This window comes from Nicotiana tabacum, chromosome 14 (genome assembly GCF_000715075.1).
Source record: "Nicotiana tabacum cultivar K326 chromosome 14, ASM71507v2, whole genome shotgun sequence".
Lineage (NCBI taxonomy): Eukaryota > Viridiplantae > Streptophyta > Magnoliopsida > Solanales > Solanaceae > Nicotiana > Nicotiana tabacum.
Window position 1 is genome coordinate 76,626,243 of NC_134093.1, and position 11,620 is coordinate 76,637,862.

General features: G+C 42.1%; 1 protein-coding gene across 1 annotated transcript; it reads left to right on the forward strand.

The window, feature by feature from the left end:
• The first annotated feature begins 1,406 nt into the window (after positions 1-1,406).
• LOC107759008 (squamosa promoter-binding-like protein 1) lies at positions 1,407-7,857 on the forward strand. Its single transcript, XM_075229669.1, has 9 exons — positions 1,407-1,733; positions 1,803-2,216; positions 4,339-4,413; positions 4,520-4,627; positions 5,121-5,238; positions 5,408-5,549; positions 5,641-5,791; positions 6,281-6,904; positions 7,287-7,857. The coding sequence occupies exons 1-9, from the start codon at positions 1,533-1,535 to the stop codon at positions 7,743-7,745; spliced, it is 2,292 nt and encodes a 763-aa protein (XP_075085770.1). The 5' UTR covers positions 1,407-1,532; the 3' UTR covers positions 7,746-7,857.
• Positions 7,858-11,620: the final 3,763 nt, after the last annotated feature.

Genomic DNA, 11,620 nt, shown 5'->3' on the forward strand with positions numbered 1-11,620 from the left:
TGGAAATGTTTGGAGGCTAGAGGTGTACCTGTTGATTACGTTAGAGTGATTAAGGACATGTATGATGAAGCAAAGACCCGAGTGAGAACGGTGGGTGGGGACTCGGACCATTTTCCGGTTATGATGGGGTTGCATTAGGGGTCGGCACTCAGCCCTTTTTTGTTTGCCCTGGCGATGGATGTATTGACGCGCCACATCCAAGGGGAGGTGCCGTGGTGCATGCTATTTGCAGATGATATTGTATTGATTAACGAGATGCGAAGCGGTGTGAACGCGCAGTTAGAGGTATGGAGGCAGACCTTGAAGTCTAAAGGTTTCAAGTTGAGCAGGACCAAGACATAATACTTGGAGTGTAAGTTTAGTGGTGAGATTCAAGGAGGGGAAGGGGAGGTGAGGCTGGACTCGCAGGTCATCCCTAGGAGAGGAAGTTTTAAGTACCTTGAGTCTATTATTCAGGGGAATGAGGAGATTGATAAAGTTGTCACACATTGTATTGCGGCGGGATGGATGAAATGGAGACTCGCTTCCGGTGTTTTGTGTGACAAGAACGTGCCACCGAAACTTAAAGGTAAGTTCTACAGAGTGGTGGTCAGACCGACGATGTTGTATGGGGATGAGTGTTTGCCGGTCAAGATCGCTCATGTCCAGAAGATGAAGGTAGCAGAGATGAGGATGTTAAGATGGATGTGTGGGCACACTAGGTTAGATACGATTAGAAATGAGGTTATTCGCGACAAGGTGGGTGTGGCCCCTATTGAAGACAAGATGCGGGAAGCGCGGCTTAGGTGGTTTGGTCATGTGAGGAGGAGGAGCACAGACGCCCTGGTGAGAAGGTGTGAGAGGTTGACATTGGAGGGCCTACAGAGAGGTAGAGGTAGGCCAAAGAAGAGGTGGGGAGAGGTGATTAGGCAAGACATGGCGCAGCTTTAGCTGACCGAGGACAAGACCATTGATAGAAAGGTATGGAGGTCGCGGATTAGGGTTGTAGAGTAGGTAGTTTAGAGTGTTTATAACAGTAGTATTGGCACGCAGTCTCGCTTTCTGTTGGTAGTAGGTTTTTATGACTAACCCTTGTTTTCTTTCATTGTTGATCACCTTACTATCTTGTTGTCTTTATTCTGATTTTATATGGCTTTTGGTGCTGTCCCTTCTTGTCTATATTTTTATTAATGTGGTGCTTATGCTTTCCTGAGCCGAGTGTCTATTGGAAACAGTCTCTCTATCCTCACAAGGTAGGGGTAAGGTCTGCGTACACACTACCCTCCCCAGACCCTAAAGTGTGGGATAATACTTGGTATGTTGTTGTTGTTGTTGTTGTTGTTGATGTATGCGTGGAACCTTTAACTTATGATAACCCTTTGATATTGAGCTTTGCATGACGCAGTTGGGATGTGTTGATTAGATTGGGGGTGTATTTTGAAAGTGAGTTCTTAAAAATCCCTGCAAGCATTTGGGTCCTATGGAAATATTGATAATACGTGCAGCCACATAATTGCTGCCTTTACTTTTTTGAGATTTGTCTTTAAGTTTTGATGAGTTACTTCCTGGCTTCTCCTATTTGGGTTAATGCAGCCAATAGCGCAGATCAATCTAAAGATCAGGATCTACTGTCCCATCTGCTGAGAAACCTAGCTAGTCTGGCTAGTACAGCTAATGAGAGGAATGTGCCTGGCTTGTTGTCTACATCTCCGGATCGGCAAAACACAGGGACATCTGGGTGGTTTTGTATAAAGGTTTGGAACTGATCTAAACGTTTGGTATTGAACATGATCTGTTCATCTTCTAACTGCCTTGATTTGCAGGACTCTCCTCAGCCAACTGGGCAATGCTTGAGTATACCTGCACCAGAAGTGAGAGATAAGAGAATGGACACGAATGGTGCTGATTGTGAGATTCCACAAAATTGTTGTGCCCCACAGCCCGAGTATATGTACCATAGAAAAGAAAGCTTACCTACCAATGCAAATGTTTCAGCAACTTCACTTGCAGGGGTGAAACTAAGTAACATTGATTTGAATAACAGCTATGATGATGATCCTCAAGATGGTATCGGAAAACTGCATTATCCTGATGCCACTGTGAACCTAGGTAATGGATCTCCTGGCTGTCCTCTATGGTTATGTCAAGAACCTCACAGGTCAAGCCCCACAAAGATAAGTGGGAATTCGGGTTCCACCTCAAACCTTTCACCATCTAATTCCAGCGGAGAGTCTCAGGTAGAAGCTTGTACTGTTTTGCAGTTCTCTATAATTCTGATATGCATTTTGTTCAGTTGTCTTGCATGCTTTTGTAGGACACTGTCAGAACTTTATTTCTTCTAAAAGTACATCAGATTTATTCCTCCTCCTTTAATGTATTTGCAGCTGCAACTTCTATGTTGTATTTTATTTTTGTTGGATCTTTTCCATGTTTTGTTTTCAATAGTTAGGAGCAGTTGTTCCATATGCTTATGAACAAAGAGTAATTACAGCATTACTCCTTTCATTAAAAGAGTAAGAGGGTGTTTGGACTGGCTTAAAAGCTGGTCAAACCAGCTTAAAAGCAATTTTTGGCTTCTTGTTGCATTTGGCAAATGGAAAATAGCTTTTAAGCCAAGTGCTTTTAAGCTAAAACAAGCCAAAAGCTATCTGGGTGACCCAACGTATTTTTTTCAGCTTAAAAGCTATTTAGGTTTGGCCAATTAATTTACTTATTACCCCTTACATTTTTTTTAAAAATTTTCAAATACCCTTTGGCCCTAGCTCTACTTTCTTTCTTCCAGCTCTCTTCCTGTTGCTACTTCCTCTCCTTCATAAGAAACACCTCTCTGCCATGGCCTGTAACTTTTTTCTCTTTGTACCTTGCAATACTATCATTGATTAGATCTGTAAAATTTCTTGCTGCATTTTCGTAATCTAACTGAAAAGCAACCTGAAAAAAGAAAAGAATCCCCCAACATGAAGTTCGTTCAAATATTTTGGAGAAAAAAAAAGCTCGTTCAAAAGTTGCATCACGAATTTCCCCTTAACATTCTTTCATAACACAAGAACTCAACTCAAAGTGCTTGGGATCATAGGTATCCAAGATTAGAACGACCCATGAATTTGACCTTCACCATGAAGGAAGAGTAGCATACTCACCTCCCCCCCCCCCCCCCAAAACCCCAAATAATCGTTCTACTTTTCTTTAGTGAATGCAAGTTTCTGGATAAAATTTCTATGACGAAGGAAAACCATGGCAGGCATGATCAGTTAACCCCAGATTCTTTTGCTAGTTTCCATTTTTACTGGTATATGTTATTTAAATAAATAATTTGTACTTATTGAAAATAATCTTAGCTAATTAATTTGGAACATAAACTGAGTTGATACATAAATTAATTTTGTATTTTAATCACTTCAGAATTGAAATCTTGCAATGATCAACTCTTTTGGGGTTAACGGTTTTAAGGGCATTTAAGCCATTTAACAGAAAAAAGTGCCTATCAGCACTTTTAACTGAACATATCTAATTGATTATTTCAGCTTCAGCATTTCTATCCAAACACGTAAATGCTTATTTACAAAACCAGCTCCAACACTTTAAAAGTGCTTTTAAGCACTTGATGCTTAAAAGCGACTTTTTTTTCCAGCTAATCCAAACGGGCTCTAAGTGCAGCATTATCTCCTTTGAAAAAAAAAGAGTAAGTGCAGCATTATCATTGTTTGTGCTTTCAAAGCGTCATCCCACTTGCATCGGTTTCTGTTTGAAGAGGTGCACTGCAAGGTTCTTTCAGATTTAAAGAGAATAAGTAACAGCTGAAAAGAGAAAAAAATATGAGAAAAAGAGCATTTTGTCCATCCAGCAAAGCAGTGGCATGCCAGCAAACATGCCATGGTCTACCACCAGCACATAGAATCATAGATCATAGATAGATATCTAGCTTGAAAGTGGTCTCTTAGTTGCAATCAGTTTTAAATCTACACTAGCAATCAACTTCATGTAGCACCAACAGCTAGGCGTGCATGCACTCATTTGTTGACTACGGCCCCTTCAATCTTTACTGTCGCAGCCATTGTCTGTAACAGAAAATGCTCATATTCACCCGGAGAGACTTACAAATGCTCCATCATTTTACACTACATTCATTTTCATCCTACGTTACTCAAGGTTCTCTATGCAGTAAAAGTCAGTCCCTTGAAGAAAATTTGGTTCATCTGTATCTTGATACTAGATGAGGGGTATATATATTGGACAGTTGGCTGTTATCCTTTTTGGTGGTAGAAAAGAAATGTTCCATGAGTTAGATTCTTAATACTTGATATGTCACATGGAAAAAGATGATTTGCCTCCTAACTACAGCTCTTGGCTAATTTTCAGAGTCACACAGATCGAATTGTCATTAAACTCTTTGGGAAAGATCCTACTGATTTTCCTACAACCTTGCGAAAACAGGTACTTTAGTACTCTTGCTATAATATAGTATGCAGTTACAACTTTCTATATTTTTCTTTCATCTCAACATGCAACCAAATATTATATCTTTCTGAACAATTTGCAGATTCTGGATTGGTTAGCACACAGCCCTACAGATATTGAAAGCTACATTAGACCTGGATGCATCATATTGACAATATATCTTCGGATGGATAAATCCACATGGGAGGAGGTAACTTATTTTCATTTTCAGAATATGTACCATTATTTTTGTGGGAAGAAGAAATGCAGCTACTTACAAATAAATAAAGATATTGGCCTGAGTTAGTTATTTTCATGTTTATCATAAGGTAGCACTGCCATGGCCATAGGCTCTTGGCTATGCAGGCACACCGACTGCCTTCCACTTAAACTCTATCTATATAATATAGTAAATTACAAATATAAATTTATAGTAAATTTGCACCTATTCCCACAAGGGAACAGTAAGTTCAGTGGAAGTCAACAGCCCCTGACTTGGATTCCTGGATCCACCTCTGGTCACAGCATGCATAGCTAAGCTCAAATGAAACTTAAAAAATAAGAATGTGATGTTGGATTGCAATCAGGGACTGTTTCTTCTTATCTGCTATTGATTGTATTACCCACAAACTGTTCTTTAGCTAGCTCATGCTGTTAATGTTTTGGACTAATAAATATATCACCTAATAGTTTTCTTTTTGCAGCTTTATTGTGATCTTAGATCTGGTTTGACAAAATTTCTCAATGCATCCACCGATTCATTTTGGAGAACTGGATGGGTTTATACTAGAGTGCAGCATCGTGTGGCATTTATATTTAATGGTATATTATGAGTCCTTTGTCATGTTCTTGCTTGGCATTTATATTTAATGGTATATTATGAGTCTTTGTCATGTTCTTGCTTGGTTTTTGTTCTGTCATTATGTTGCTATCTTCAATTATTAGCTATGCCTCAGACAGGAAAACTGAGTGTGTTTGTTTTCTACTACAGGGCAGGTTGTTCTGGATGCTCCCTTGCCAGTTAAAAGTCATAGAAACTGTAGGATATCAATCATCAAACCACTTGCAACTTCTGTGTCCGAGGGAGTTCAGTTTTTGGTAAAAGGCTTTAACCTATCTCGACCAACTACAAGGTACTTAGCAGACATTGAAATTGTCATCCTAGCTAATTAGACCATGTTTAGCTAATGAACTTATTCTGCGTGATTATCCACGTCCCCATAGGTTACTATGTGCCATGGAAGGGAAATATCTTGTGCAAGGTAGTTGTGCTGATATGATGGGAGAAGGTGATTCTTATATGGAGCATGAAGTGATCCAGTCCCTTGGCTTTCCTTGTATTATGCCAAATATTACTGGCAGGGGGTTCATCGAGGTGCAATTATTTTTCTTTTCCTTAGTCCCTATAACTGTTAATGTATCTTCTTGTCTCACCTTTTGAGCCGTGGTTTACGTTGGATGGAGTTCGATGCCTCCTTATTTACTGCTTTGCCCAAAAACTCAGTTTTATGCTCTGCATAATTTACTGAAGAAATTCAAGGTAAGGATCTGCTTCTGGTTCTTATTATGTGGCAAAGGAAGTGTAGACATGGATTGATGAACACTCATTTATGTTTCGTTTTTAATTTTAATGAATAATCTTCTTATTTGTAACTCATATAACTTGGAAATTATCATACCATCTATACAGGAAATTGGTGGGACCCCTTATTATATACCATGTATTACTTTTCATGTGATGAATACTCATTTAGATGAGCTAGTTGAGTGAAGTAAAACCTTTACACCAATTGCTACTTCTCCTTAAAGGGAAGTCTGCTAGTCTTTATTCTGTTCTGAAATGTAGGTTGCATGCTTTGGCTAGGTTGAAGACCATGGTCTTTGCAGCAGCTTCTTCCCTTTTATAGTTGCAGAGAAAGACGTTTGTTCCGAAATTCGTACCCTGGAGAGCATTATTGAGGCTGCTGAAACAGCTGATGGTTTCCTGGGAGCAACTGAAGAGTTACAAGCTAGGGACCAAGCTTTGGACTTTATACATGAGATGGGTTGGCTGCTTCATCGAAGTCACTTGCAATTTGGACTTGGTTCTGGTTCCAACTTGATTCTCTTCCCTTTTGAACGGTTCAAGTGGCTTATTGAGTTCTCTGTTGACCATGCTTGGTGTGCTGTTGTGGAAAAACTGTTAAGTGTTTTCTTCAACGGCATTGTAGATGTAGGACAACACTCATCACTGGACATTGCTTTGCGGGAGCTTGGGGTCCTTCACAGAGCTGTAAGGGGAAACAGAAGGTCCATGGTAGAAATGCTGTTGAGATACTGTCCTCACGGAGTACTTGATAAATCAGGGGTAGAAAAGAAACAAGGTCATGGTGGCTACTTATTTAGACCTGATTCGGAGGGTCCTGGGGGTTTGACTCCACTTCATATAGTTGCTAGTCAGGACGGATGCGAGAGTCTTTTGGAGGCATTAATTGACGATCCAGGACAGGTATACCTTCATGTATTATATGCATTTTCCTGTAGTTATGTTGAATTGACAGTCCCATTAACTTAGAGAGGAGAAACAGTATATGTTGAGAAAAGTGAAAATGAATTATGGCCTTCTCTTAAGACTTTTACTTTACAACAACAACAGAAAACCCAGTGTAATTCCACAAGTGGGGTTTGGGTCTCTTAGACTTTTACTTTCTGAAGTTAAATTTGTTTCTCTAGCCAGCATCAATTGTCAAATGATAGTTTTGTCTGTTTGATGACTAAATTGGAGGCACTGATATATGTACAAGGAGTCAATGTTTGTGGCACATAACTGCTTTTCTTTTTATCTTTTTGTTTTCCCTATTTTTCAAGGTATTGAATATTGTTTCCTTCAGATTGGAATTGAAGCATGGAGAAGTGCCCGTGACAGTACTGGATTGACACCCAATGATTATGCATCCCTGCGAGGTCATTACTCATACATTCATGTCGTCCAGAAGAAAATTAATGAGAATTCAGGTAGTGGACATGTTGTCAATATCCCTGGTACTTTGTTGAATTGCAGCTTCAAACAGAAACTAGAAGACGATCAAAAGTTGGTAAAAGTTGTGAGCTTACAAACCGAGAAGCCTTTAAGTAAACCAATTCAAAGACATTGCAGACAGTGTGAGCAGAAATTCTCATATGGAAACATGGGAAAAACAAGAGTTGCAATATACAGGCCGGCGATGCTCTCAATGGTAGCAGTTGCTGCCATATGCGTGTGTGTAGCTTTGCTGTTCAAAAGCTCACCAGAGGTTCTTTATGTGTTCAAACCGTTTAGGTGGGAGCAGCTGAAATATGGTTCCAGCTAATACTACCATGATTTTTTCTTCTCTTCACTTGTTCTTAATGGATATAATACTCAAATGTATATTTATTTTCACTACTCCATTGGTAGGTAATATATGAGAGAAGCTCTTACTACGGTTGGTATTATTTTTTACGTGTGGATAATTAGAATAGCAGTGACGAGTGGGATTGTAGATTGCATCGGCCAGTTTGAGCCGAAATATTTAAGTTCAATCATATGGAATTTAATACAAACTGCTTGCTGACAGCATTTCAGCACATAAATTTTCTGCTTAATTTTTTCCTTGCAATTCCAAAAGCCTTTTCCTCCTAGCGGGGCACCGAAGCCAATCCCGAAGAGGTTTCTTATGCCCGATATTCCAAAATATAACGGAACCACGGATCCAAATGAGCATGTGACCTCCTACACATGCGTCAAAAGGAGCGATGATATGATACCACAACTTGCCCCCAAATTCCATTGATTCGTTCGCTATGCTTGCGGATGCTTTTGTAAAGGCTCATGCAGGGGCCATCAAGGTCTAGATCAGAAAATCGGACCTTTTCAAGGTTACGCAAAGAGACAACGAGATGCTCAGGGAGTTCGTGTCAAGGTTTCAAATGTAACGGATGGACTTGCCTCCGGTTGCGGACGATTGGGCCGTTCAGGCATTCACTCAAGGACTTAACCCCCGAAGCTCTTTGGCTTCGCAGCAGCTGAAACAAAATTTTGTAGATTACCCGGCGGTAACTTGGGCTGACGTCCACAACAGGTACCAGTAAAAAATTAGAGCTGAGGACGACCAACTCGGAGCCCCTTCTGGGTCCGTTTACCCCATCAAAACAGACAACAGGCCTAACAGAGTCGTCGATCATGAATCAAGGCCGGTCCGAGATCGGTATCAACTATATAGTGTAGATCGAAGGGGGAACATGCCCGGGCGTAACCCAACGAGGAACGAGAAGAGAAGCGACCGTGGGGCCAATAGCCGAGGTCTGATGAGCAAGAATGGTTTTGACAGGCCGCTCGGAGGAAGGGAAACACCGAAATTATCAGAGTATAACTTCAACATTGATGCGGCCAGCATCGTATCGGCCATTGGGCGCATCAAAGAAACCAAGTGGCCTTGACCATTGCAGTCCGATCGTACCCAGAGAGATCCTAACCCGAAGTGTAAGTATCATGGCACTCATGGCCACAGGACCGAGGATTGCCGACAATTGAGAGAAGAAGTTGCACGGTTGTTCAATAACGGGCACCTCCGAGAGTTTCTTGAGTGATCGAGCCAAAAACCACTTCAGGAATAGGGACTCCAACAAAGTGATCGACCAAGAAGAACCTCAGCACGTCATCAACATGATCATTGGAGGGGTCGATGTCCCTCAAGGACCAATGATAAAGCGCACTAAAGTATACATCACGAGGGAAAAGCGCACCCGAGATTACATCCCGGAGGGAACCATTTCGTTCAGCGACGAGGATGCCGAGGGCATCGTACAAACTCATAATGATGCATTGGTGATATCCGTACTTATCAACAAATTACGAGTTAAACGTGTGTTGATTGATCTAGATAGCTCGGCCAACATCATCAGATCGAGGGTCGTAGAGCAGTTGGGATTACAAGATCAAATAGTGCCGGCGGTCTAGGTGTTGAACGGATTTAACATGGCATGGGAAACTACTAAAGGAGAAATAACCCTGCCAGTGAATATCGTCGAGACGATTCAAGATACAAAATTCTATGTGATCGAAGGGGACATGAGGTATAACGCCTTATTCGGAAGGCCATGGGTTCACAACATGAGGGAGTACCCTCAACATTACACCAGGCACTGAAGTTCCCTACGCCGGGAGGAATCAAGACGGTCTACGGAGAGCAGCCGACCACAAAAGAAAGGTTCGCAGTCGACGAGGTGATCCCAATGCCCGTGGTCCCGACATCACAGAACACGGAGATGACCAGGAAGGAAGAAATTCAATAGCAATCACCGATACCGGCCCCGACCGAACCAGAAGAGCGAGGTGTAGGCGAGGAGGATGATTACGGAGTTCCCAGGTCATTCATTGCTCCCGATGATTCTGATGCCACCAAATCGACGGTCGAGGAGTTGGAGCAAGTCATATTGATCGAACACTTACCCGATCGGAAGGTATACCTGGGCACGGGGTTAACTCTCGATCTTGAAAAAAACTCATTGAATTTCTTATAGCTAACATAGATTGTTTCGCTTGGTCCCATCTTGACATGACATGGATCCCGCCGGAGGTAACCACTCATAAGCTGAGTTTGAACCCGAAGTTCCATCCTGTCAAGCAGAAAAGCGAGGTCAAGCACACATTCATCAAGGACAAGGTATCTAAACTCCTCAAAATAGGATCCACTCGGGAAGTCAAGTACCCAGACTGATTAGCCAACGTAGTGGTAGTACCTAATAAAGGAAATAAGCTAAGAATGTGTGTGGATTATAAAGATTTGAATAAGGCATGCCCTAAGGATTCTTTTCCTTTGCCTAACATCGATCGGATGATCAACGCGACGACCGGGCACGAGATACACAGTTTTCTCGATGCCTATTCTGGGTACAACCAAATTCGGATGGACCCGGGCGATCAAGAAAAAACCTCTTTTATCACTAAATTCGGCACCTATTATTGTAACGTAATGCCATTCGGATTAAAGAACGCCGGTGCCACTTATCAACGCCTAGTAAACCGGATGTTCGAAGAACAGATAGGAAAATCAATGAAAGTTTATATTGACGACATGTTAGTCAAGTCCCTGTGAGCAGAGGACCATTTGAAACATTTGCAGGAAACCTTCGACATATTGAAGAGATACAATATGAAGCTGAACCCGGAAAAGTGTGCATTCGGGGTCGGATCAGGAAAATTCCTCGGGTTCATGGTATCCAATTGAGGGATCGAGATCAATCCTGACAAAATCAAAGCTATAGAAGACATCACCGTGGTGGACAACGTTAAGGTAGTTCAGAGGCTGACTAGGCAAATAGCCACCCTGGGCTGGTTCATATCGAGGTCCTCGGACAAAAGCCATCGGTTCTTCTCACTGTTGAAGAAGAAGAATAACTTTTCCTGGGCCCCGGAATGCCAACAAGCTTTGGAAGAACTCAAACGGTACCTCTCGAGTCCCCCCTGCTCCACACTCCCAAGGCGGAAGAACAACTGTACCATTACTTGGTAGTTTTCGAGGTGGCGGTACGTGGAGTCTTAGTCCGGGAAGAGGAAGGTACGCAATTTCCTATTTACTATGTCAGTAGAACTCTAGGCAAGGCCGAAACAAGGTATCCTGAGAAAATTGGCGCTCGCTTTGCTAAGCACCTCCAGAAAGTTAAAACTGTACTTTCAATGTCACCCCATATCTGTTGTAACCTCTTACCCACTGAGGAACATCATGCACAAACCCGAGCTCTCGGACCGGTTGGCCAAATGGGCCGTCGAAATCTATGGGTACGATATTGAGTATCGACCCCGAACCGCCATGAAATCTCAAATTTTGGCTGACTTCGTGGCTGACTTTACGCCGGTGTAAGTTTCACATTCGGAGGCCAAGCCAAAGTAAACTCAACAAGTTTAACCTGGGATTGGAGGAACAAGTACATAGACTACTTGAAAACTGGGAAATTGCCCTCGGATCCCAAAGAATCGAGAGCCCTGCGTACCAAGGCTGCCAAATTTAGTTTGGTCGAAGGGGCATTGTTCAGGAGGACGTTCGACGGCCCTTTAGCCAGATGCTTGGGACCGGGAGATACCGAGTACGCCTTGAGAGAAATTCACGCATTATTGGACCGAAATGGAGAAGGATGCGAAGGACTTCGTACGGAAATGCGACAGCTTCCATAGACAAGCATCGATGATCCATCAACCGGGAGAGCT